We start from the raw sequence: 26215 nt of genomic DNA on the forward strand, positions 1-26215 counted from the left end.
AATCGGGCATTCAGCTGGACAAAAGCAAAATATAAAACAGAATATACGTATGTGGAAAGTTGAACAGACAACGTTGGGGCAGACTAAACCCCCACCGGTGCCACCGCCTGGTTTGTGATTGGTTGGATTGGTGTGACATCACAGTGCCTTCTGCAGATATAATCAGTGAGGTTGTAAGGGTGTGACAGACTGAAGGAGAAGCCGCAGCTTGTTTTCCTCTGAAGCCACCAAATCTCTAAGACAGGTAAGCATCCAACCAGGAGACATTAACATTACTTAAAAAAAATTTTATGTACTTTTTATGTCCTAAACTAAAGACACTAAACAGCTAACTTAAGGCATTTTTGGCCATCAATATCACCAAGCTAAGGTTGTGTTAATGTCAACAGATTGTGTATTTGCTACACTGATTGTATACAACCTCTGGTGTCAGGCTGTTGTCATTGTCACTCCCCAATAAAAGTCTTCATTGACTTTCGCTGTTGTCATTGAAGAATGATGAAGTAGAACTGTCCTTTTTTAAAGCTGAACTGCAACAAAGAATTGAACACTAAAATCTCATCTCTGTTGTTGTGATATTAGTGTATTTTTGAAGGGGAGCAGCGAGGCCAGAATCTGAACACCAACGGCCCGGGTATCATTGGATAATCTGTAATGCATGTGTAATTAGTAAATGAAAAACATGTATATTTGTTATTTATTTCATAACAGAAAAGCTGTTTTTGGTGTCAGTATCAAAAAACGAAATATATATCCTTTTATCAATTATTTGGATTCAGATTAAGACACTCCCAGGTAATGGACATGCGTGTCCTGAGGGTAAGTGTTTTGTTTTCGTAGCAAAGGAGGAGGGTCTGGCTAGTCCACACAGCATTTCGGCATGCGAAAAAAAACGTGCTCCGGTTTATTGGCATTTCGTTAAACCAATGACAATCATCTTGTCTAGGTACCGCACAGAGCCACGGTGCCTCTGCTAAATAGCCTCGGGAAGGAACTTATTTTGGTGGAACATGTGTACATTCAAAAGTAGTTTTAGTCGTGTAACAGAAAACTTAGATTGGACAGATAGTCTAGCTAGCTGTCTGGATTTACCCTGCAGAGATCTGAGGAGCAGTTAACCATAGTCCTCACAAATCCACCAGAGGTTAGAACGCCAACACAAAGAAATACTATAGAAAGACTATCATTCACATAACAATCTGTTGCCTGTGAGTTTGTTGACTGAACATTTGTAGGGCCCGAGCGCCGACAGCGGAGTGGCGTCCGCCAGTAACCCCGACGCAAGCAGAGGCTTGAGGACCCATCCAACGCTGCTTGCAGCTTTCATTTATTTATTGTTATTGTGTTTTTCAGAGCATCAGACAATTCTACATCAGCAATTGATTCATTTCAGCAGAAATCTGACAATGAAGGTAAGTTTGTGAACTGATATTTTACGAATCTCAAAGTTCTTTGAAACTGTAAAGAATCTTGATATCAGTAGATTACATTTTGTTACAGGCAGTTGTGTAGTCTAATTTGTTGGGCCATTCGAGGGGGGACATATAAAAGTGGGGGGTCTGGGGGCCCTCCCCCAAGGAAATTTTCAGCATCAAAGACTTCATTTCCTGCATTCTGATACACTTTTATGCACCAATTTATGGTGGAAATACCTGGATCCCAAAAGTTGAACCTAAAGTCCAGTTTGTTTGATAAGTGTGAACACACCCATGCCCAAGTCTACTTGAAAAGGTGGTATTATTACAGTTAATGTACTCTGGTAAGCTGGAAAAAAGCTTGCTAGCGCGAAGGTTGTTGTTTCTTGTAGCGAAGGGATTTTCAGAACAAAACACACAGAGCGTAAGGTTCCTGACGTCAGGATTTATCCTGAAAATGTACTTCCATTGATCCAGACATGGGTGTAAATCTGATCTAACACTGGTAATTTTTGAAGGGGACACAAATAATACAACCACAATTATACTCGTAGAGGACATGTATACACAGGGGAAAGCCTTAATAGTCTCATCACTGTAACATGGATACTGGACCATTATCCTTCTTTTCAGTGTTTCTCTTGATTCAATGAAAAAGCTGACTAAATTGACCAAAATATTCTTCTTTAAAACCATGTATTTATTTTTAAGTTGTTTACAATCAAGCCACAAAAATACCTTAAAACATAATGACTTATTTTGAAAAAGTGTCCCCATATAAAAGAAATACAATACTTTTGTACAATTGTTAAATTAGCTGATCATAATGTAAATGAGTGAGCCACTGGTAAAGCTCATCTGATAACCCTGACAGCCACACACTAAGCTCAACACACTTACCTGAGACTGTACACCTGACTGTCCCTGTTCTCCCTGTTCCTCAGTTCTTTCTGTCTCCTTTGCCTGTGACATAGTGACGTTAGTGTTTCCATAAGCACCCATTCTTATAAAGATGTTACCAAATTGTCTTGATATGAGGACTTATTGTATTTACTCGGCGTTTTGGTGTACTGAAAAAGGATCTTATGTCTGTTTTTCTTTTCTCTGTCATTTTATCTCGGCGACAACAAAATAAATCTTTAACATCAGATGTGTGAATATGAGTTAGGTTCATATTATAATTATAAAATGATCTTACGTCCTCCACATAAAAATTAGGTTTCGTCTGGGACAGAGGATATATATTTAACTGCAGCGAACCCACTGATCAGCCACTTCAAACACAACTGTGGATCTTCAACATTAACCTTAATATCAGTTCACACACACAACGTTAGGTTTATCGCCATGGTAATGTTAGTTGTAGTGGGTGCATTTCTATCCAACAAACTATTAAACAAGCTAGGTAATGTTACATTATATTACACTAACTTTTTTTTCATGACTAATTCATTAATTACTCAGCATCATTTCTATTTGAGAAAAGAAAAAACTTCATCCGATGTTTAAGAGCCTGTTTAAAAATAGCCTTGAACGGCCTACTTACTACATTCCTGTCAATACCCGATATGACTGTGAGTCTAGTGCAGATCCTAATGTACAGAAGGCAGTGGACCAAACCACTGTGAGGCAAGGGACTCAAAATGTTTCTAAACTTAACCCTTGTGTTGACTTCGGGTCACATTGACCCTTTTTCAATTTTTGTTTTATATCAGAAAATATGGGACTTAGAAATAAGCGCTGAAAATGTGTAGAAGAAAAATGTAATGTTTAAAATTTAAAACGTTGCAAACAGCAAAAACAAACTGTGACAAAAGGTGTCAAAAAGCTTTTTTCAAGGTTGACAGGAAGACAACACAAGGGTTAAAAAGCATTTTGGGGGGTTTTCATTGTTTTACTACTTACACAGATATTTTAAATATACATAATTATGTTATCTACAATACACAGCATTGTTTTAATGATATTTCTAGGGGGGACAACCCTTAGATGGTGGGGGGTCCTGACCCCCCAGACCTCTTGGGATTTACGCCCTTGGATCCAGACTGCTACAGGGACAACCCACGCATATAATTTTTCTTAATTAGGCCCACCTTTCTGTCTATAAGAGCTGACTTTGTCATCATGAAACTAGAGGCCAAACTGTTAAAACACTTTATAAGATTGAAACCTAAGTCAAAATGACATCTCTTCTGTTCCAGCTGGTTTCAGCTTTCCTCCTCCTGCTGGCTCCACTGTTAACCAGCTGCCAGCAGCTCCTCCAACCGGTAGACTGCAGTGCCATCTATCAGCAAGACCAAAACAAACCCAGTGGAGTGTACACCATCTATCCTGCTGGAGAGTGGTCTGCTGTCAAGGTACCCTTAGGGGTTGTCAGTGTGTAAAAATCATTTTAAATGATATATTAAAAAGTGTATATTGGAAAAAGTTACCAACCCTGCCTTTAAGCCATTATTTAAGTCTTACAAATAGAATATTTAGGACACGCCCTTATTGCACATGGTAGGTTATTCCAATATTTACTTCCCTTTATGGACAGCACAGTTTGTCCAAATGTGATGCACCCTGTTGCCAATGCTGCTGTCAGCCATCTTTTTATTGAATTAATTTAAAGGACGTGGGGCAAGCCCATACAGAGCCTTGTACATAAAACAAGCATATTTGAAATCTTTCTTCAGGTGACTTTTAAAGGTTAATGTAGAGTCCAATGTGTCCCCAAGATACTTGAATGCATTTACAATGTCAAACTCCTAACGTGTCACCTCTACTGGTTGTTTTGTAAACATCATACACACAGATTTACAAAGATCTTTTTGGTATTCTATAAAAGATCTGATTTAGTAAGGCAATCCTGAGCATGGGTAATTGCAGATGTAAGAATTAAGGTGGCTTCTTGGATGTCTTTTGTAAAAATGATTGCACCATCTGCATAGATTTGACTTTTGATTCTCTGATGTTTGTTCAAGTGTTCAGTTGTCTGATATGTTTGTTTTTATTAATTATTTTGCTATACAAATGATTGGTTGAGCAAGATTACATTGTGTATGTGATTGTTAGGAGCCAAAATCAAAATCACAGTCAAAACTAACGATTAATTGCACAGCAATAGTACCCGGGATGCAACTTGCATTTCCTAAAATGTCCTGTCCTACTCTGCATCTGATTGACTAGTATTTGTTGCCTTCGTTAGTTGGATTGGTCAGGTTTAGGCACTGTAATTCGTGTTTTTGAGTTTTATTTTAATTTCTGTAAATTCTGCTGAAAATTCTGCATCCATAGATTCTGTGTGGCCGTGCTCATTGGTGTAAACTTAATGTACAAATTTAAATGACTACATTATCATGTTTACTGATGAATATGTTTGTGTGTAGGTGTACTGTGACATGACTTCAGAAGGAGGACGGTGGACGGTGAGTATTCAGTCAACCTGTTGGACCTTCAAAATAAATCACATTCCAGTAAAAACATTGTTGTCTGGAAACATGGTCTGTCAGACATCTTGTGTGTTTAGCTAGTTAACCCCCCATCCCGTTCCCTCCCCCCCCCAGGTGTTCCAGAGGAGGATGGACGGCACGGTGAACTTCATCAGGGGCTGGGATCAATACAAGACCGGCTTTGGTAACCCTGCTGGAGAGTACTGGCTCGGTGAGAAATGAAACCAAACCAAGTCATGACTTCATAAAAGTAACTGTTCATTAATTTGCACATTAAATTCTGTTGTGTAACTCCAGAAATGGAACTTTGACCAAAAAACCTTTAGTCCTTAGATCAGTTAGTTCTCTTCCTGAATTTACTACACATCTGTACAAGATAATAAACTGGTACCAATTTGCACACACATACTATAATGGCGTTTTTTCATTACATGGTACCTCGACTCGCCTCAACTCTACTCGCCTTTTTTTGGTTTTCCATTATGAAACAAAGTCCCTGGTACCTGCCAACAGGTACTTCTTTTAGTATCACCTCCGCCGAGGTTCCAAGCGAGCTGAGGCAATACCAAAAGGTGACGTGAAAACCTGCAGACTACTGATTGGTCGGAGAGAATCGTCACTAATCACTGCAGCATCATTGCTAGCCACAGACAGGGGTGTCCTGAACAAACCCCCCTATTTTTAAATAGTTTAGCCAGCTGTGTTTTTTTTTTGCTGCCTCCAGCTTCTCTTGAAACAAAATGTGTGCTCTGTCAAACAGCCACATGCCGAGATTCAGTGTATTTGTGTGTGTGTGTGTGTGTGTGTGTGTATGTGTGTGTGTGTGTGTGTGTGTGTATGTGTGTGTGTGTGTGTGTGTGTGCAGGTCTTGACAACATCCACTACCTGACAAACAACAAAACAAGTGAGCTGCTGGTCGACATGGAGGACTTTGAGGGGAATAAAACGTTCGCTCGGTACTCTTCGTTCTCCGTCGGTGCAGGTGACGGATTTGTGCTGAGTGTGTCTGGATTCATTAACGGAGGGGCAGGTGAGTGTGTTGAGTTTTTTCTATCATCCATATATAGTATTTATTAATTTATTTATTTTTTTCAAAGGCATCACAAATAGTACCATGTACTTTTTGACAAACACTGGTTTTCTGTAGGAGACTCCCTGAGTTATCACAACGGAATGAAGTTCTCCACCTTTGACAAAGACCAGGACAACTCTGGAGGGAACTGTGCCAGTTCTCACATGGGGGCGTTCTGGTACAATGACTGTCACAAAACAAATCCGAACGGCGTTTATCAGTGGGGGACTGAAACCACTCTTGTTGAAGTTGGAATGGATTGGGATGATTGGAAAGATTCTCACTACTCCCTGAAGACCATCAGCATGAAGGTCCGTCCTGTGCTGTAGTTCTCCAGGACCAACGTCCAGCAGAATATCAGCTCATCTCTTGTGATTCATTTCTCTTTCTCTCATTAAGCATTTAATCTCACAACAGGTCTTATTTTCCTGAAACTGGGCACCAGCACAAGAAAACCAACTGACGTTTGTAATTCATGTTACCGTCTGTGGTTGTGTAAAGTAGAGCTGCACAATTTGAGAAAAATATGCGATAAGTTGGTGAATATGGCGATAATGATATCACTTGCGATAAATAAACAGATATTAAAGTGTTCTCACTTCTGCTGCTTTCAGTATTCTACTAAAATAGAACAGTTTGTTGAATTTAAAACAAAAGACAATAATTTCCAACATTCTTTTATTGAACAAATTGAACATTGAATTGAATATAAAAATAATGAAAGTTACATTTTACTTTCGCAATATGTCACAGCCTTTAGCGATGTGTTTATCGTGCAAGTCAATATCGTGATAGCAATTAAAAAAATATATATATTGTGCAGCCCTAGTTTAAGGCAGTCGCAGCTCGCTGCAACGTGGAAGAAAAGTCAGATGTGTCTCCAGTTGGGCGGCTGCAGCAGGAAAGTAAGGCCCATAATCTTTAAATGGAAACACATATATAGTCTGATCGGGTGTTAATTACTGCATGAACTGTTAACACGAGTCTAAAAGAGTCTGAAAAACAAAATGAAAAGTATGAAAACATCTTTGTAGTTCAGGACAGCCAGTTGATGTTTGGTGGAGGTTTGAAACTCTAATGTGAATCTTTATCTGCTGTACGGTGACAATAAATAAGAAGCTGAGCATTACGTCTCATTGTCTCCTGTGTCTTTCTGTCTGGACTCTTGCTGTTCAAAAGTTTTACTTCCTGTTCAAAAACAGAAGTGATCATAAATTGCTGCACTCTAGTGGCCACAGAGACAAACTACAACTCAAACTTCTTCAGGGGGCAAAATATACATATTATTACTTTGTATTAGTGTATTCTTTTACCAACTCCTACTTTAGGCCAATGAGGTGGGACCAAGAAAGAACTTGCATGGACGCGTGTTCTGCATGCCAATAATCAATGTCCACAACCTGTCTGTATTTCGGTGCTGTGACCCATTTATCTTCCCAAAGGCAATGCTCCACCCAGTGCTCAAACATAAAACTGCAGATTAATTTGCATAACCAATGTGGTATATAAACAAAACAAAGTTGTGTAATGGCTCCAACAGTTAGTATTCTTAGAGGTATCAATACAATTTCCTGTTCATCCCCTCTCACAGAGATGCGGTTGGACAGAATATTAGAAACACCTCTCTAATACTCTCTAATAGACTCTAATACAAACATAATGAAGTTATCAGCTGCCGTGGAAAATAAGAAAAGTAGTTTAAAGTCCACAGCTGCATTTTTAAAATGTATGATATCGTGTAAGAAAAGACTTAACACACGTTTAGGTTTGAATTCATGACCAGGCACGCGTTCTCGCGAAAATTCATAAGGGCGTAGGGTTGTCCCAATGTCGAATTTCACACTTACCGAGCCCTTTCCGTGAGTCTGCATCGATGCAGACTGCACCAAAGGGAATTACCCACAGTTCAAAGCGTTGTGACGTTAAGTGCGGAGACCATAGGGAAATCGAGAAATTATAAAGGTAAACAACAGCACGACACACGACCACGGAACAGATCGACCTGTTGTCCAGCTTGTAAAACAAGAGTTAAAAAAAATTTGAAATCAGGCAGCCGTCTCCTATGCCTTGGCAAGCAACAAACTTAAAATGAAAATTCCCAAACCGGCAAGTGTCAGCAACAACTTTGTTATTAAACGTCGCCAAGGTATGATCTCATGACGTGCTGTCCCAATCCCATTTATACCTATCTGAGCCCATGTGGCCTCACACACTCACCCTCTTAGCCCCTGAGATAAATTAAGTCTGTAAGTCTTTAGTCCTTAGTCCTCAGGGCTCACTTTGGGATTGGACCATAGTGTTTGTCTCTCTCTCCTAGGATCAACATCTTCTGGTTTTGGGTTCTTTTTGACACTTCTGTGGAAGTTACCGTGCATCCATACATTCCTCACTCATCCAAACACTCCACACACTGCCCTCTTTGTCACAAGCTTTGAGCCGGTTTGTGACAAGTAAATATGTTTACAGGCTTTTGCATCATATTTACATTCCTACAAACAAACACTAATTCTCTCGTTAATCACATCATCACTCTGGTAGACACACCAGACTTAAACTTTTGGCTCTGTGGTATCAACTGCTGAATAGGCCCCAATAGAAACAAGGTGAAGAAATATTTAGAAGGATGCAGATGGTTCCCTTTTTACAATGTGTCATATATATTTGACACCACAAACATAAAAAACAACATCAGTGCGTTCGGCAGACTATTTTGGAGTTTGGACTTACGTTTTTTAAATTAAAAAAGCTAACTGAGGTTTGAGTTTGACTGTCTACACCTCCTAGTAGTGCTGCTATTAATCACTACTATTACTTTACCTTGCAGTTCTGTTTCCATTTTCCATTTACTCTTTTATACTTTTACATTTTTGTTTAGTTTTATTTTACATTCTTAATTTAGTTTTATACCCCTTCTTATTTATCTCTTGTAATTATTGTTGTCGTTATTTCCTTCCCAACATTAAGCAAACATTTACACGGCATTCAGCATTCAGTCTACCTGCCGGATACATCCTGCAGAGGAACGCAATTCAATATCAACTCAAATATTTATATAAAGGAGGGATCTGCTCCTGCATCCCTAAATACACATTGTCAAATGCATGCAAGTGTGTATCTAGTTTTTTTTTATTATGACATGTTTCTTGTCAGTTCTTAATTCTAGTGAAACGTAAATGAGAGAAAACTCTTAGCGATAGATGTGGGTTATAATAACATCCATTTATTCACACAACAGATACGAGACAAGTTTATTCACAGGCACATGATTAACCCAGCCACCGCCCCTCCTCGCAAGGTCAGCGACCTCTCTGCCTGTGGCCGTACGCCCAGAAAGAGTCTCCCGGCACCGTCTGCTTGAAATTAATAACAGATCATGTAATAATTTGGCGTTTGGACTCACGGTTTTTAAATTAAAAAAGCTAATTGAGGGATATAATCATCATTAAATGGACGTGTTTGACTGTCTACCCCTCCCTTCTCTACTCCCTTGCTGCACATATCACCATAGCAACAAGTTCTGGCACACACACACACACACACATGCACACCAAATGCTATTAATCACTACTCTAACTTTACCTTGTAATTCTGTTTCTATTTACTCTTTTATACTTTTTAATTTTTGTTTAGTTTTATTTTACATTCTCAATTTAGTTTTATGTAACTTATTATTTATGTCTTGTGATTATGGTTTTCATTATTTCCTTCCCAGCATTAAGCAAACATTTACACGGCATTCGGCTGGTAGTGCCGGATGTCTACCAGCCGGATACATCCTGCAGAGGAACGAAATTCAATATCAACTCAAATATTTATATAAAGGAGGGATCTGCTCCTGCATCCCTAAATACACATTGTCAAATGCATACAAGTGTGTATCTTTTTTTTTATTTTATTATGACATGTTTATTTTCAGTTCTTAATTCTTATAAATGTAAATGAGAGAAAACTCTTAGAGATAGATGTGGGTTATTTTATTCACGCAACAGATATGAGACAAGTTTGATCCTGCAGGATGTAAAAAATGACCGAATCACTTCATATATTAATGGACATATATATAAATTAATTTCAACATTGAATTGATATATATATATATATATATGTATATATATATATATATATATATATATATATATATATATATATACAGAATATCTTGTAATTCTGTTTCTATTTACTCTTTTATACTTTTTATTTTTTGTTTAGTTTTATTTTACATTCTCAATTTAGATTTATATAATTTATTATTTATGTCTTTTGATTATGGTTTTCGTTATTTCCTACGGTGTAATTGTTTGCTTAATGCTGGATTAAGCAAATATTTACACAGCCGGATACATCCTGCAGAGGAACGCAATTCGATATCAACTCAAATATTTATATAAAGGAGGGATCTGCTCCTGCATCCCTAAATACACATTGTAAAATACATACAAGTGTGTATCTAGTTTAATTTATTATGACATGTTTCTTGTTTGTCCGTTCTTAATTCTAGTTAAACATAAATGAGAGAAAACTCTGAGAGATATATGTGGGTTATAATAACATCCATTTATTCACGCAACAGATATGAGACAAGTTTGATCCTGAAGGATTTCAAAAATGTCACTTCATATATTCATGGACATATAAATCAACTCATTTCAACATTCACAGGCTCATGATTAACTCAGCCACCACCCCTCCTCTCTGCCTGTGGCCGTTCGGCAGGCAGCCAGGTGACAGTACCATAGATATAAAACAGATAGAAAGGCCATTTCCATTCAAATCAACCTGGGCAGAATGGTCAGAGCAGCAGCCATTTTTATGTGTACCATTGCCATGGTAACGTATAAACTTCCGATAATGAGCCGACTTCCGGCAAGTCGCAGAGCTGAGGTTTTACAGTAACTGACAAATGAGCAGTAGTGAACGAGTAGTAACGTTACGATTAGAGAGCCAGCCGCTAAATGAGTCAAATTAATGATCATCATCATGTTTCATCCACACTAAGCACATTTCTATCACCACATGTGACGGCTTTATTCGGCTCGTTTTCTGTGAACAATGTGTCGAAGGGGTAACGTTAAGTTGGAGTTAGAAAGATAACATTAGCCAACTAACACTGGCTGGCTTGCTCCGCCATGTTTTTATGCTGCATCGGTTACAGAGAAGGAGCTGAACAGCGGGCTGGGTCTAATGTTAGCGGTCCACTGACCCACTGCTGCTGGGTCTAACGTTAGCGGTCCACTGACCCACTGCTGCTGGGTCTAACGTTAGCGGTCCACTGACCCACTGCTGCTGGGTCTAACGTTAGCGGTCCACTGACCCACTGCTGCTGGGTCTAACGTTAGCGGTCCACTGACCCACTGCTGCTGGGTCTAATGTTAGCGGTCCCCTGACCCACTGCTGCTGGGTCTAATGTTAGAGGTCTGCTGACCCACTGCTGCTGGGTCTAATGTTAGAGGTCTGCTGACCCACTGCTGCTGGGTCTAATGTTAGCGGTCCCCTGACCCACTGCTGCTGGGTCTAATGTTAGAGGTCTGCTGACCCACTGCTGCTGGGTCTAATGTTAGAGGTCTGCTGACCCACTGCTGCTGGGTCTAACGTTAGCAGTCCGCTGACCCACTGCTGCTGGGTACAGTCCGGGAGTATCATTACACACCCTGACAGTTTTAGCGCAGCACGCCATCACCCCTTAGAGGTTGGGAGTGTTACTAGGCACTAACATTTGCTGTCTGACTCCTCCCATAGTGACTAGGAGGACCCCTGCCAGTGATACTCTGCTGCTAATGACAGATGCCGATCTACTGCCTGTCAATGCCCCTGCTGCCTATGAGCCACGGCCACCTGCCCCTGGTCCTGCGGTCCTACTGGAATGCTGTCCACACACCTGCGGCACATGTTTGGACACGAACTGCGTACACCGTTGGACTTGGCATTCAGGGCCCCACCTGAGGCTGAGATTGCTGGAGGAAAATAAATGGACTACTACCGTAGGCGAAAATAATGCCTACAGGTGGTGTACGACTACACCCGCCAGGCCCAAGCCAACTCAGTGGTGTGGCAGAAAAAAGGGCCTATGACACACGTTGCCGGGGAAAGGTCTTCAAACCAGCGGGCAAGGTATGGGTGTCTGTAAGAAGGGGCTTTCTCCGTAGTTTCGCAGTCACTGGCAGGGGCCCGGCGAGATTGTGAGTCGGCTGTCAGAGGTGGTGTACCGGTTGTGCAAATAAACCTGTTTAATTTGGAACTGATCTGAGAGAGTTGTGCTTCTGTCAGTCCAATACCTCAGTGTGCTTGATATATGTTTTGAAGTTCAGAGTTCCTCCTTTATTTCTTCTTCTGTGTTCCTGTGTCTATAAATCCCTAGTGCCCCTTTCCCTCTCCCCTTTTAGTAATCCCGTTTTGGGAGAGAAGCTGGAGCGAGCCATTTTGGATGTCCTTAGATGTTCTTAGATGTGTTAGAGTCATGGTTTGTCACCAGAATAAACAGACATCATCAGATAGAGAACCTGGCGTCACGGGGTGTTGACTAAACACAATGCAGAAGTCTGTCGGTCCAGAACTCTGTTTATTAAAGAGGAACAGGATCTTCTGTTATTTTAATGTCTAGCTGTGCTGACATTCAAATATTTGTTTTAAACTGAATACACAATTCAAAGTTCCTTGGAATTGTTTTAATTGAATAAGTATTGATAAAAGGTCAGGTGATGTGACATCACAGCCTTCTGCAGATATAAGTAGAGGGGTTCTGACGGACTGAAGCAGAAAGCAGCAGCTTGTTTCCTCTGAAGACACGAAGACTCTTCAGTTCGACCTTCAGCTGAGTTCAGACAGGTAAGCATCCAACCAGAGACATTACAGAGAGGTGACTAGATCAGCTGTGGCAACATGACCGTCTTTTTGGGATTATTTTGACCGAAAATGACTGAATTTACAGCAAAGTTGAGCTGAATTTTGTAACATTGCAATAATATAAAAAAAAATTGCACGTCAACTGTTAAAATTTAAGGTAACATTATTGCATTAACTTCCAGTTGGATCGTCTTTTGAGAAAAGAAAATTACTTAATTTACAAAAAGTTTGAGTTTGTTGCACGTCAACTATTAGAAACAAAGAGCGACTGTTTAATTAACATTTTATGTATTCACATTTCAGTTGGATCATATTTTGGGAAAAGAAAATTTCATCTTTTTATTCTGATATTAGTGTATTTTTGAAGTGGAGCAGCGAGGCCAGAACAGAAGGAATTGCCAAAAACAGGACATTTTTTATTTGACTTTTGTTTTTTCATTCTGACACCAGAAATTTGTTTTTCTTTTCAAATAATTAAATATAAAGGTTTTTCATTTTCTAATTACAAATTATTTACGGATTATCCAATGATACCCTGAACACCAACCCTTCTTTTTCTTCATTCACTTAACAATCTGTTGCCTGTGATTTTGCTGACTGAACATTTTTAATTTACTCTTATTGTTTTTTCAGAACATCCGACAGATCCACATCAGCAGTTGATTCATTTCAGCAGAAATCTGACAATGTAAGTTTGTGAACTGATATTTTACGAATCTCAAAGTTCTCAAAACTGTAAAGAAGCTTGATATCAGTAGATGGTTGTTAAAGGCAGCGGCGGCGCCAGGGAGGGGCTAGGGTGTGCTGTAGCTACCCCTAGGTTTGCCATAGCACCCCCTTAGCAACCCCAAGAAATTGCTGTGGTTGATTTATAAATAAATAAAAAATCCTTAATGTGTAAATAGTATAATTTATATTTGAAAAATGAATAAATACATTAATAAAACAAACCGATTATTTTTAGGCTAAAAAACACAGGTGATCGTATTCGGCCAAAGAGTGCAGCACACATTGAACTTTTGACCTTACTTCCGCAGTAACGTATTCACAAAGAAGAAGAAGAGCTCAATATTTGGAGCCGTTAGGATTAGAGAAGTGAGTCTAACGCTAGCAATGGATCGTTTTTTACTCCCTAAACGTCAAGGTGTGGAGACTTTATCAAAACCTGTAAATAACTCTGAGAGATATGGGGAACTTGTCAACAACCGGGACGAAGAAAAGCGGCCGGAGGAAGATGACCTGACCACGGCTGTGACTGCTGCTGAGGATGCTTAACATCACCCTGCTGTAAATGACATTAGACCAGGGGATCGCACAGCCAGGTCACAGTGGGTGAGTCAGCTGATAGGGGTCCATGCAAGAACTTTACTCTCTCTGTCTCGTAGAAGAACATTACAGTAATAAAAAAATTCTGTATTTTACAGAAATGTGAATAAATGGATCACCAAATCTAAAGTTAGGCTATACAGCGCACTGGACATCGGTTTATTTTTAGCAAAGAAAACGTGTTCGCCCTCCGTGGCTTATTTAGATATATTAGCCTAAGTCACTACAGATATGACTACATTATTTTGACCATACGTGCAAGTGTGAAAACTGTGTGAGGATACATGCGCGTGTGTTTTTATGTGTGTGCTTGGCTATGTGTGGTGTATTTGGCCTGCTGCATTAGGCTACTCTTCTGAGCAAAGTATGAGAGCTGCAGTAATGATTGTTTGAACCCGGCTTGTTGGCTGGTATTTGAAATATGTTTGGTTGGCTAATCAGAGTTCTATGGTGCTGTTGTATCGGCAACTTTAAATCAGTCTCTCTCGTTCGCTCGCTTAGTAAACCGCGGCGGAGGTGGGTGGGCATCTGCGCGAGTGTATGTAATGTTAGGCTATTTGTGTCAAGGGAAACACAAAATTTCAGAGCACCCTCACTGAAACGTCCAGCAAACCCCAAAGCACCAGCAAAAGAACATCTCTGGCGCCGCCACTGGTTAAAGGGATGTGGAGTAAGGTCTGGCTAAACCACAGATGCATTATGGGATAAGAGAAAGAAATGCTCTGGGTTGTTTGCACTTCTTTAAACCAATCACAGTAGTCTTGGCCGGTGCTACGCTCTGGACACAGCGACGGTGGTCATGCTAAGTGGTCTCAGGAAGGAACTTGTTTTGCACCAAGCAAAACAAAGCCCCACATACAATATTATAGGAAGTTAACTGTTGACACAATACAGTAACATGAGCTATTTAAATTAGCTGGATACATGGTTAAACCTCATTGGCTCTGACCAGTGTAACTCTGTGTGTACTTCATCCACAGCAATCTTACCAATCAGTCCCAAAATGTCCCAGTTAGAGAGGAAATGACCTAAACATATTCTTTGTAAATCTTCACAATCATTCCCTGAAAGAACCAAGCAGGCCTGCCTTTATGCTCCATCCAAACTTTCTTCAAAACTTGACAGGAGGGGCCATAACTAAAAAAGTGCTGGTCTCACCCCTGAATAGCAGCTACCTTTACAGAAAGGTTAAGACAGCAGAGACGTGCTCGGTGCCTAGCAAAATCTCAGAACACTACAGGCAAAATGAGGTGCCATTTACATGAACATGTTTACATGCTTTAATGTTCAAAAAACACAACCTGTATTCTCCCTCTGTAAGAAACACTCTGTTGGAGCGCCTGTCTCCTTATGCCCCTGTTCCGAAAAAGCCCAGTCTGCTCTGATTGGCCATTGCATGTCCTTGAAAAATCCCTGATAAAGGCTTTCAGGAGTAATGTGACCCAGGATTGGAATTTAACAACATTACATCTTTTACTGTGGTTAGCATGCAGCTACATGCGGCAATGTTAGTAGCTAAGAAAACACTCCAGTCCTGCCTGGCTGGAGCAGATGACCACTCATAGAAGACTTGGCTCAGCTTGAAAGTTGTGTAATGTTTAACCGCTCAAAGCACTCAACGTTTTCTTGTGTCTGAGAGCTGATTTTGTCCACACTGCCATGAAGCTAGAGGCAAAACTGTTAAAACACTTTGTAAGATTCAAACTTCAGTCAAAATGACATCTCTTCTGTTCCAGCTGGTTTCAGTCTTCCTCCTCCTGCTGGCTCCTCTGTTGAGCAGCTGCCAGCAACTCCTCCAATCGGTGGACTGCAATGCCATCTATCAGCAAGACAAAAGCAAACCCAGTGGAGTGTACACCATCTATCCCGCTGGAGAGTGGTCCGCTGTCCAGGTACATTTCGGGGATGTCGGGGTGTAAAGATCATCTTAAACAACATATAGAAAAGTGTATATTGAAAAAGGGTGCCAACCTTGCCTTTAAGCCATTGTTTGAGATAAGTCTTAAAAGAAGAATACGTAGGACACTCCCTTATTGCACGTGATAGGCTATTCCAATATTTACTTCTTTTTACATGATGGCACAGTTTTTCAGGTAACAGTAGCAGTAATGAATGAAGATAGTTTCTGTCATTTTGGGTAGTTCTGATCACCCTGATGTTTGTTCAAGTGTTCTTTTGTCTGATAAGTATGTTTTTTATTAGTTATTTGATGCTATAAAAATGATTGGCTGGGCAAGACTTCGATACCACCCGATCACTACTGCACAGACTCTGGTTGCAAACTTACAAGATAGAAGCATCTGCAAAATATTTGTTTCCTCAACAAGAGTGCTTTTATGATTGTTATCAATATCATGATCAAAATGTTGGTAATTGCACAGCCCTACTATCTGGGATGCAAATGTGTGTTTCCTTGGATGGCACAGAAATATCCCGCTCTACTCTACATTTGATTGTCTAGTATTTGCTGCCTTTGTTAGTTGGATTGGTTAGGTTTAGGCATAAAGGAATGCAGGCTCTTATCATGAATTATTTGTACTTATTGCTATGAAAAAGCCCTGTAATGTGATTCCATGTGGCCTTGCTCAGTAGTGTAAACTTAATGTACAAATTTAAACCACTAAATGATCACATTTACTGATGAATGTGTTTGTGTGTAGGTGTACTGTGACATGGCTTCAGAAGGAGGACGGTGGACGGTGAGTATTCAGTCAACCTGTTGGACCTTCACAACAAATCACATTCCAGTAAAAACCTTGTTGTCTGGAATCATGAGCTGTCAGATATCTTGTGTGTTCAGCTAGTTAACCCCCCATCCGATCCCCCTTCAGGTGTTCCAGAGGAGGATGGACGGCACGGTGAACTTAGTAAGTCGGACTCGTTTCAGGTGAGGGTTGGCCTCCGCCAGGGCTGCACTTTGTCACCAATCCTGTTTGTAATATTTATGGACAGGATATCAAGGCGTAGTCGGGGTGGGGAGGGGTTGCAGTTCGTGGGCTGGGGATCTCATTGCTGCTCTTTGCAGATGATGTGGTCCTGATGGCATCATCGGCCTCACTAGATCAGTTCACAGCTGAGTGTGAAGCGGCTGGGATGAGGATCAGCACCTCTAAATCTGAGGCCATGGTTCTCAGCAGGAAGTGCCTACTCCAGGTAGGGAATGAGTCCTTACCCCAAGTGAAGGAGTTCAAGTACCTTGGGGTTTTGTTCGCGAGTGAGGGGACAATGGAGCGGGAGATTGGTTGGAGAATCGGCGCAGCGGATGCAGTATTACATTCAATTTATCGCACCATTGTGACGAAAACAGAGCTGAGCCAGAAGGCAAAGCTCTCGATCTACCGGTCAGTTTTCGTTCCTACCCTCACCTATGGTCACGAAGGCTGGGTCATGACCGAAAGAATGAGATCCAGGGTACAAGCGGCCGAAATGGGTTTCCTCAGGAGGCTCAGAAGCTCAGTCATCCGTGAGGAGCTCGGAGTAGAGCCACTGCTCCTTCTCGTCGAAAGGAGCCAGTTGAGGTGGTTCGGGCAAGGATGCCCCCTGGGCGCCTCCCTAGGGAGGTGTTCCAGGCATGTCCAGCTGGGAGGAGGCCTCGGGGAAGACCCAGGACTAGGTGGAGGGATTATATCTCCAACCTGGCCTGGGAACGCCTTGGGAACCCCCAGTCGGAGCTGGTTAATGTGGCTCGGGAAAGGGAAGTTTGGGGTCCCCTGCTGGAGCTGCTCCCCCCCGCGACCCGACACTGGATAAGCGGACGAAGATGGATGGATGTTTAATCAAATTATCTGCTTTCTGTACAAAACCTCAAACTGTTACCTATTTGCACAGATGTATAAATGTGTGTGTGTGTGTGTGTGTGTGTGTGTGTGTGTGTGTGTGTGTGTGTGTGTGTGTGTGTGTGTGTGTGTGTGTGTGTGCAGGTCTTGACAACATCTACTACCTGACAAATAACAAGAAGAGTGAGCTGCTGGTCGACATGGAGGACTTTGAGGGGAAAAAAGTGTTCGCTCGGTACTCTTCATTCTCCGTTGGTGCAGAATGTGGCGGATTTGTGCTGAGTGTGTCTGGATTCATTAATGGAGGGGCAGGTGAGTGGGTTGTTTTTTCTATCATCAATATATATTATTCATTTGTGTGTATATATATATATATATATATATATATATATATATATATATATATATATATATATATATATATATATATATTATTATTTTTTTTTTTTTTCAAGGGCATCACAAATAGTCTCATATACTTTTTGACAAACACTGTGTTTCTGTAGGAGACTCCCTGACTACTCACAACGGAATGAAGTTCTCCACCTTTGACAAAGACCAGGACAACAATCCAGCAAACTGTGCCAGGGCAGCCCTGGGGGCGTTCTGGTACAACACCTGTTACCAGACAAATCCAAACGCTGTTTATCGTTGGGGGGCTGACAGCACTATCAGTTTTGTTGGAGTGGATTGGCAATCCTATAAAGGTCTTAACTACTCCCTGAAGACCATCAGCATGAAGGTCCGTCCTGTGCAGTAGTTCTGCATGACCAACGTCCAGCAGAATATCAGCTCATCTCTTGTGATTTATTTCTCTTTCTCTCATTAAACATTTAATCTCACAACAGGTCTTATTTTCCTGAAACTTGGCACCAGCACAAGAAAACCAACTGACGTTTGTAATTCTTGTTACTGTCTGTGGTGGTTTAAAGTAGAGCTGCACAATATGAGAAAAATATGCAATAAGTTGTTGAATATGGCGATAACGATATCACTTGCGATAAATAAACAGATATTAAAGTGTTCTCAGTTCTACTGCTTTTGAAAAGCAGCACTAAAGAAATAATGAAAGTTACATTTTACCTTTGAGATATGTCGCAGCCTTTAGTGATGTGTTTATTGTGCAAGTCGATATCGTGATAGCAATTTAAAAAAAAAATATATTGTGCAGCCCTAGTTTGAGGCAGTCGCAGCTCGCTGCAACGTGGAAGAAAAGTCAGCTGTGTCTCCAGTTGCTGCAGCAGGAAAGTAGGACCCATAATCTTTAAATGGAAACACATATATAGTCTGATCGGGTGTAAATTACAGCATGAACTGTTAACACGAGTCTAAAAGAGTCTGAAAAACCAAATGAAAAGTATGAAACCATCTTTGTAGTTCAGGACAGCCAGTTGATGTTTGGTGGAGGTTTGAAACTCTAATGTGAATCTTTATCTGCTGTACGGTGACAATAAAAAAGAAGCTGAGCATTAAGATGATCTGATGTCTTCACTTTGTCTCCTGTGTCTTTCTGTCTGGACTAATTTTCAAATTCAAAAATGTATATTATTTTTGACATTTAAATTTCATTTTATTTTAGTTTGAAATTGTTTTTCAGAGTGTGTTTGTTAGACAAATTTTTGGACAATAACACATTTGACTGTGTCCTTATGAGTTCAGTTGAAACTTTCTGTTCTTGTCTTTGTATTTAATTTTAATTTGTCAGATAAGTTTCTTTTTAATTAGTTATGATGCTAAAAAAAAAAACGATTGGCTGGGCAAGACTTCGATACCACCCGATCACTACTGCACAGACTCTGGTTGCAAAATTACAAGATGGAAGCATCTGCAATATATTTTTTCCTCAATAAAAGTGCTTCTGTGATTGGTATCAATATCACGATCAACATTTTTGTAATTGCACAGCCCTAGTATCTGGGATGCAAATTTGCGTTTCCTTGGATGGCACAGAAATATCCCGCTCTACTCTGCATCTGATGGGCTAGTACTTATTGCCTTCGTTGGCTGGATTGACTCAGTTGAAACTTCCTGTTCTTGTCTTTGTATTTTAAGTGTAGAGAGGGAGAGCTGTGCTGAACTCACCTGACTATTATGAAAATGTAAATTCTTAGTAATATTTTCAACAGCATAAATGTATTTTATAACAAATTTTCAGATTATAAACCCATTTATTTTTGATGAGTTTACATTTGAGGCAGTTCATTCAAATTTAAAGCTCAAACAATTGTCAAAAATTCATTGACAACAATATTTATCATTGATTACTTGTGATATATTGAACTTTTAAAACATTACATATTGCAAGTAAACTCTTTTTTTGTCTTGTGTTCTAAATGACACGCGCACTTTAACTCTTTCCGAAGTTTAAACTCACTCAGCCAACATTTTAATATATTTTTTATATTTCATATTATTTACAGTATTTCAAGGGGAATTCAAAAAGTTCAACAGGAAAAGTATGAAGCGAAAGTCACAGTTTAGGGTGGTTTTGTAACCAGGTTCTAATCAGCCTTCAACATTTACCTGCAAAAACAACTCAAGGTCTGGGATCACTACTTCAATACTTTTTAGTAATGTCCTGGTTCGAGGGATAAAGATAAGATAGATATCAAATGCACTGACACTTAATACTAATTTGTCTTTGGCTGTAGATGATTATTGACTTCACACAGAGAATGAAAACACCAACACGCAGTGACTCTTTAAAAAAAAAAATAGTATTATTGAAAATTATCCACAATGCACATTACACTCCCATTTCCCACCCCAAAATACATTTGTCAACAAAATATGTTCTGGCCAGAAATCACAATTTTTTAAGTGTTGCTGCAACAATAGTCTTTTAAATTTAGTTGTGCACAACCTGGTACCTGTTTGAGCTCAGTCAAAAAAAATGTATCCGACACGATCCTCCAAATCCACGGGAGGGAAAGACCTTACTGGTGAGATAGTAGAAATGGAAAGTCCAGCCCGCTGTCCACCACGCTCTCTCCTGCTACGGCTAGCAGAATGGAAGCACACGGCTCCTCCGTCGCACCTGAGCTGTCTCTCACCATCCACCACACAGTCCCACAGTACTACGTCAACAGAAAAGTTTTCAGACACCACCAACAAAAAAAATTAAAAAATAAATCACTTTTCAGGATGCTATTTCCTTCTTTTCTTTCAGAGCTAATGTTCACCGTTTCTCCCTCTGCAACAGGTTAAAGAAAAAGAAAAAAAACAACGCCAGTACTGCACCATCTTAATAACGTTTAGATCAGACTACAGCAATATACACAGGCACATCATGAGCTAAAAATCTAAACTCAGCACGGCAGATATAATTTAACATTGGCCACATAAGTTGTAAATCTTAACTAATAATATGCATAAACATTATAAACAGTTTTAGCAAATACTTTGACATTGAAAACAAGACCCACGCTTCCTTCAGAACTAATAGTATCTCCTTCATTTCAACTGTAGCCTACGGTAACATCGTAGTTATAAACTTGTACAGGATAACAGTTAGGAATAAACACGGTATATGAGCTTACCTATGTCAACAGAAAAGTTTTCAGACACCACCAAAAAAAAATTAAAAAAATAAATCACTTTTCAGGATGCTATTTCCTTCTTTTCTTTCAGAGCTAATGTTCACCGTTTCTCCCTCTGCAACAGGTTAAGGAAAGAACGACACCAGCGCTGCGCAGCTGCCACCTAGAGGGCATTACCGCAAAGTGGTACCACTGCTGAAAAGTGTTGAGAATTAAAATGACTCAGTTAAAACAAAGTGGCATAACCTGAGCTATTTGTGTCTGATTAATAAGTGAAATAGGAAACTCATACTTTGTGTTTGTCATGTATTATATCTGAAGGAATATTTTAGCTTCAGTTCAAATTAGCTTGGATGAATGTACAAATTATGGTGACAAATATTGATCACATAATCATATCATCCCTGATAAAAATTTTAAACAACCAGCCAATTTGGGGTGGGTTACAGTTTCACTCTTGATTTGCTTCACTGTTGTTTAACTTTAACAATTGCGACATCTTTCAGAAAGTCAAAGAGTAATCATGTTGAATAATTTAGATTTCAATACTGATCAAAATAATTGTGATTATTTTTTCCTTAATCGAGCTGCCCTAGGTCGAGATTGATCACATAATCATATTTCTTCCCGTCTAAGTCCCCTCTCATCTATTATTACAAACATTTGCAGAAATCAAGGAATTATCTTTCACAAACACCTCAACTTCATCAGCATATTAATTGAGGTTCCCAAACCGGTTTCATCCAATTAGGAAACACAGTCATGCCTGCATTCAGTTTGCTTTTGAACAAAAGCAATCAATCTGATTAGGTCACTCTTTAATGTTTTATTCTTTTCTGATAATTGATAGACTAAATAATTATTTAAAAAGATACTTGATACATTAGATTAATCAATAAAATTACATAATTTGTGCTTTTTATGTTTTCAAAATTCCTGAGAGCAAGCGCTTCGTCCACAGGAAAATCTTTGTTTCTTTGGTTGAAACACAAGCTAGCACTTGCACTCTGACATCACATTACAGTGTTTCCGGTTTAGGGGCTCAGAATTGCCAGACCAAGGGGAATGAGAGGGGGAAACGTCAGAGCAAAGGGAATGAGAGGGGGAAACACCAGAGCAGGGGGAATGAGTGGGGGGAACGTAGTAGATTAGAAGATATTCCTTTTTAAACCAAAATGTAGTAATGTAAATGTAGCCTGAAAGTTAGCATCCTTTCGAATTCTGACCGTCGCCTTTTTGGTATTTTGGAGCCAGAAGTGACTATATTTTGACGAGAGGGTTGAGCTGGGGAGGATGGTGTGTCTCTGTCAGTGTTGTTTATGGTTTCATGGCACTGCGCTAAGATAGACAGTAAAGTAGCTGATTTTTAACCATTCTGAAGAGAGTGATGAGCGGGATATCTGACAGCTCATGATTCCAGACAACAAGGATTTTACTGGAATGTGATTTGTTGTAAAGGTCCAACAGGTTGAGTTGTGAATGTGCTATCAAAGAAGGGGTCCTATGTTAACATGTAACTTGCACGGTTTTCAAGATGTGTATGATTGAAATAGCTTTTGAGTTCAGTAAATATGACCTCCTAATGCTGTTTTTTATTTTTGAACAAAATGTACTGTTTTCATTGCGTGGTTTGTTCAAAGAAATTTGACTTATACCCTAACGGTTGGTGACTTAAAGGTTATACTGACTGTCATTTCCATTGACTATTTAGGAAGATCAGTGTAAATGATGATTTGCATAATAATTTGGAACGCAGTGTACACACACACACACATATATATATATATACACACACATACATACATACATACATACATACATACATACATACATACATACATACATATACATATATATATTTATTTATTTACACATATATACACATATACAGTTGAAACCAGATATTTACATACACTTAAGAAAAAAACACAAAAACATTTATTTCTTTACTGTCATACATTAAATCAGAGTAAACTTTTTCTGTTTTAGATCAATACATATGAACATATTTTTAGCATTTGTTAAATGTCAGAATCGAGCGAGGGAGGAATTATTTTTATTTTTTTATCACTTTCATCAAAGTCAGAAGTATACATACACTTCCTTAGTATTTGGTAGAATTGCCCTGAAACTGTTTCACTTGGGCCAAACGTTTTGGGTCTCCTTCCACAAGCTTTCTACAATAGTTTGCTGGAATTTTGGCCCACTCCTCTTGACAGAACTGGTGTAACTGGGTCAGGTTTGTAGGCCTTCTTGCTCGCACTCGCCTTTTCAGTGCCGCCCACAAATGTTCTATGGGATTGAGATCAGGGCTTTGTGATGGCCACTCCAATACCTTGACCTAGTTGTCCTTAAGCCACTTTGTAACTAATTTGGAGGTATGCTTGGGGTCATTGTCCATTTGGAAGACCCATTTGCGCCCAAGCTTTAACTTCCTGGCTGATGTCTTCAGATGTTGCTTCAATATATTCACAAAATTTTCTTTTCTCATGATGCCATCTATTTTGTGAAGTGCACCAGTCCCTTCTGCAGCAAAGCAGCCCCACAACATTATACTACCACCCCCATACTTCACAGTTGGGATGTTGTTCTGAGGCTTCAAAGCTTCGCCCTTTTTCCTCCAAATATACCCTATTATCATTATGGCCGAACAGTTCAATTTTTGTTTCGTCAGACCACAGGACATGTCTCCAGGAATTAAGATTTTTGTCCCCATGTGCAGTTGCAAACTGTAATCTGGCTTTTTTATGGTGGTTTTGAAGTAATGGCTTTCTTCTCCCAGAGTAACCTTTTAGCTCATGGTGGTACAGGACTCGTTTACTGTGGATAATGACACTGTCTTACCAGTTTCAGCTAGCATCTTCACAAGGTCTTTTGCTGTTGTCCTGGGATTGATTCGCACATTTCGCACCAAAAAACGTTCCTCTCTGGGACTCAGAATCCGTCTCCTTCCTGAGCGGTATGATGGTTGTACATTCCCATGTTTTTTATACTTGCGTATTATTGTCTGAACTGATGAACGTGGGACCTTCAGGCATCTGGAAATTGCACCTAAGGATGAGCCACACATGTGGAGGTCCACAATTCTTTTCCTGATTTCTTGGTTGATTTCTCTTGATTTTCCCATGATGTCAAAGAAAGAGGCTCTGTGTTTGAGGTGTGCCTTTAAATGCATCCACAGTTCTGTCAAGAGGAGTGGGCCAAAATTCCAGCAAACTATTGTAGAAAGCTTGTGGAAGGATACCCAAAACGTTTGGCCCAAGTGAAACAGTTTTGGGGCAATTCTACCAAATACTAAGGAAGTGTATGTATACTTCTGACTTTGATGAAAGTGATAAAAAAATACATAAAAATTCTCCCTCGCTCGATTCTGACATTTAACAAATGCAAAAAATATGTTAATATGTATTGATCTAAAACAGAAAAAGTTTACTCTGATTTAATGTATGACAGTAAAGAAATAAATGTTTTTGTGTTTTTTTTTAAGTGTATGTAAATATCTGGTTTCAACTGTACATCCACTACAACTTTTAATTTCCGAACAATTGTAATCGGTGTCGACATCATAGTTACAAAAGATGTTTTCACTGTCGAAGCATGTGTGTTTTTCAAAGTTGTTGCTAAAATATTTGATTTAGTTGGTGTATTAACACTCTTACTTGTTATCGTGGGCAACGTGACAGATATCCTCTGTGTATTATTAACTCTTGGAATGATTACTGTAGTATACGGTTCCTGAATTCCTTTGGTGACTGTAGAAACTCCAACAGGCTTTAAATCTTTCATCATAAGTGTCACCTTGCGGGTCACATGACCTGCAACCCAATAATTCTGAAACGGAACAAATTTAAACTCCGGATCTAAATAAGTACACATGTATTCTCCTTGATCTTCCCAGGTAGCATTTCTTAAAACAAGTGAACAATCATCCTAAATCTTCAGTCTTCAATGAAGTTGGCGTTGGTAAAACCATCCTCGTCGCCAGGTTTTTAGTATATTTGGTAGCGATGGTGCGTTGCTGTGTGGACAGGAATCCGCTGACACTGTTTCTTGATTATAAAGGTTTATTTACATCAAAGAATTCCGCATCAATTTACAAGCTCTGCAGAGTTCGGAGAGCGACAGCATCCCAGATTCTCAAAAGTCACTCTAAAGCTCTTTGTGTGTGGACCACATGTGTATATTCCATAAATTGGGGTGGGATAGATAACTGACCAATGGCTTCATGCCAACTGTCTCTGTCTTGGAGGGCCCATTGATAACGCATCCCAGATATTTCCAGAGAGGTGTCCTCTGAAAGTAGGTTAAGGTTCATCTGGGTTTCTTTGTTACCCCAAACTTAAATACAAGTCAAATAGAATGTGCAGATACAATAAGATGTTAATACACTTCAGTAACCAAAAGTTTAACCAAAAAATCCTAGCTTGCACTTTCTGTCTGTGTTCCATCAGAGTGCAGTTTTTCCTTGTTTTTCATATTTGTGTTTACTATTGTGGAACTGGCAAAGACCTGGTGGTTGTTTGTTAAAGGAACACACCGACTTATTGGGAATTTAGCTTATTTAGCCTATATCCATGTTGTGATTTGTAGAGTCACAGCATGTACAAAAAACAACGTAACATGAGACACAGCCATCTTCTAACTATAAACAAACCGGGAACTATATTCTCAGACAGGCTTGCTGCAAAGCGAATCATTCCGCCCAAGTACTATCCGCCTGAGAATATAGTTCCCAGTTTGTTTACGGTTAGAAGATGGCCGTGTCTCATTGTCAAACGTTGTTTTTTGTACACGCTGTGACTCTACAAATCAC

The 26215-nt window shown here is 39.7% G+C and overlaps 1 protein-coding gene across 1 annotated transcript in view; it reads left to right on the forward strand.

Annotated features, from left to right (window-relative positions):
* Positions 1 to 3595: 3595 nt before the first annotated feature.
* The window catches only part of LOC120551409 (microfibril-associated glycoprotein 4-like), a 37808-nt gene continuing 15188 nt past the window's right edge, over positions 3596 to 26215 (forward strand). The window contains exons 1-5 of the mRNA XM_039788837.1: positions 3596 to 3772; positions 4787 to 4825; positions 4964 to 5060; positions 5715 to 5879; positions 5997 to 6564. Of these exons, the coding sequence (XP_039644771.1) occupies positions 3596 to 3772; positions 4787 to 4825; positions 4964 to 5060; positions 5715 to 5879; positions 5997 to 6250 (732 nt within the window). The 3' untranslated portion in view covers positions 6251 to 6564. Of the gene's footprint in view, positions 3773 to 4786; positions 4826 to 4963; positions 5061 to 5714; positions 5880 to 5996 lie in introns of the transcript that reaches the window.

Source organism: Perca fluviatilis, chromosome 21, assembly GCF_010015445.1.
Source record: "Perca fluviatilis chromosome 21, GENO_Pfluv_1.0, whole genome shotgun sequence".
Taxonomy (NCBI): domain Eukaryota; kingdom Metazoa; phylum Chordata; class Actinopteri; order Perciformes; family Percidae; genus Perca; species Perca fluviatilis.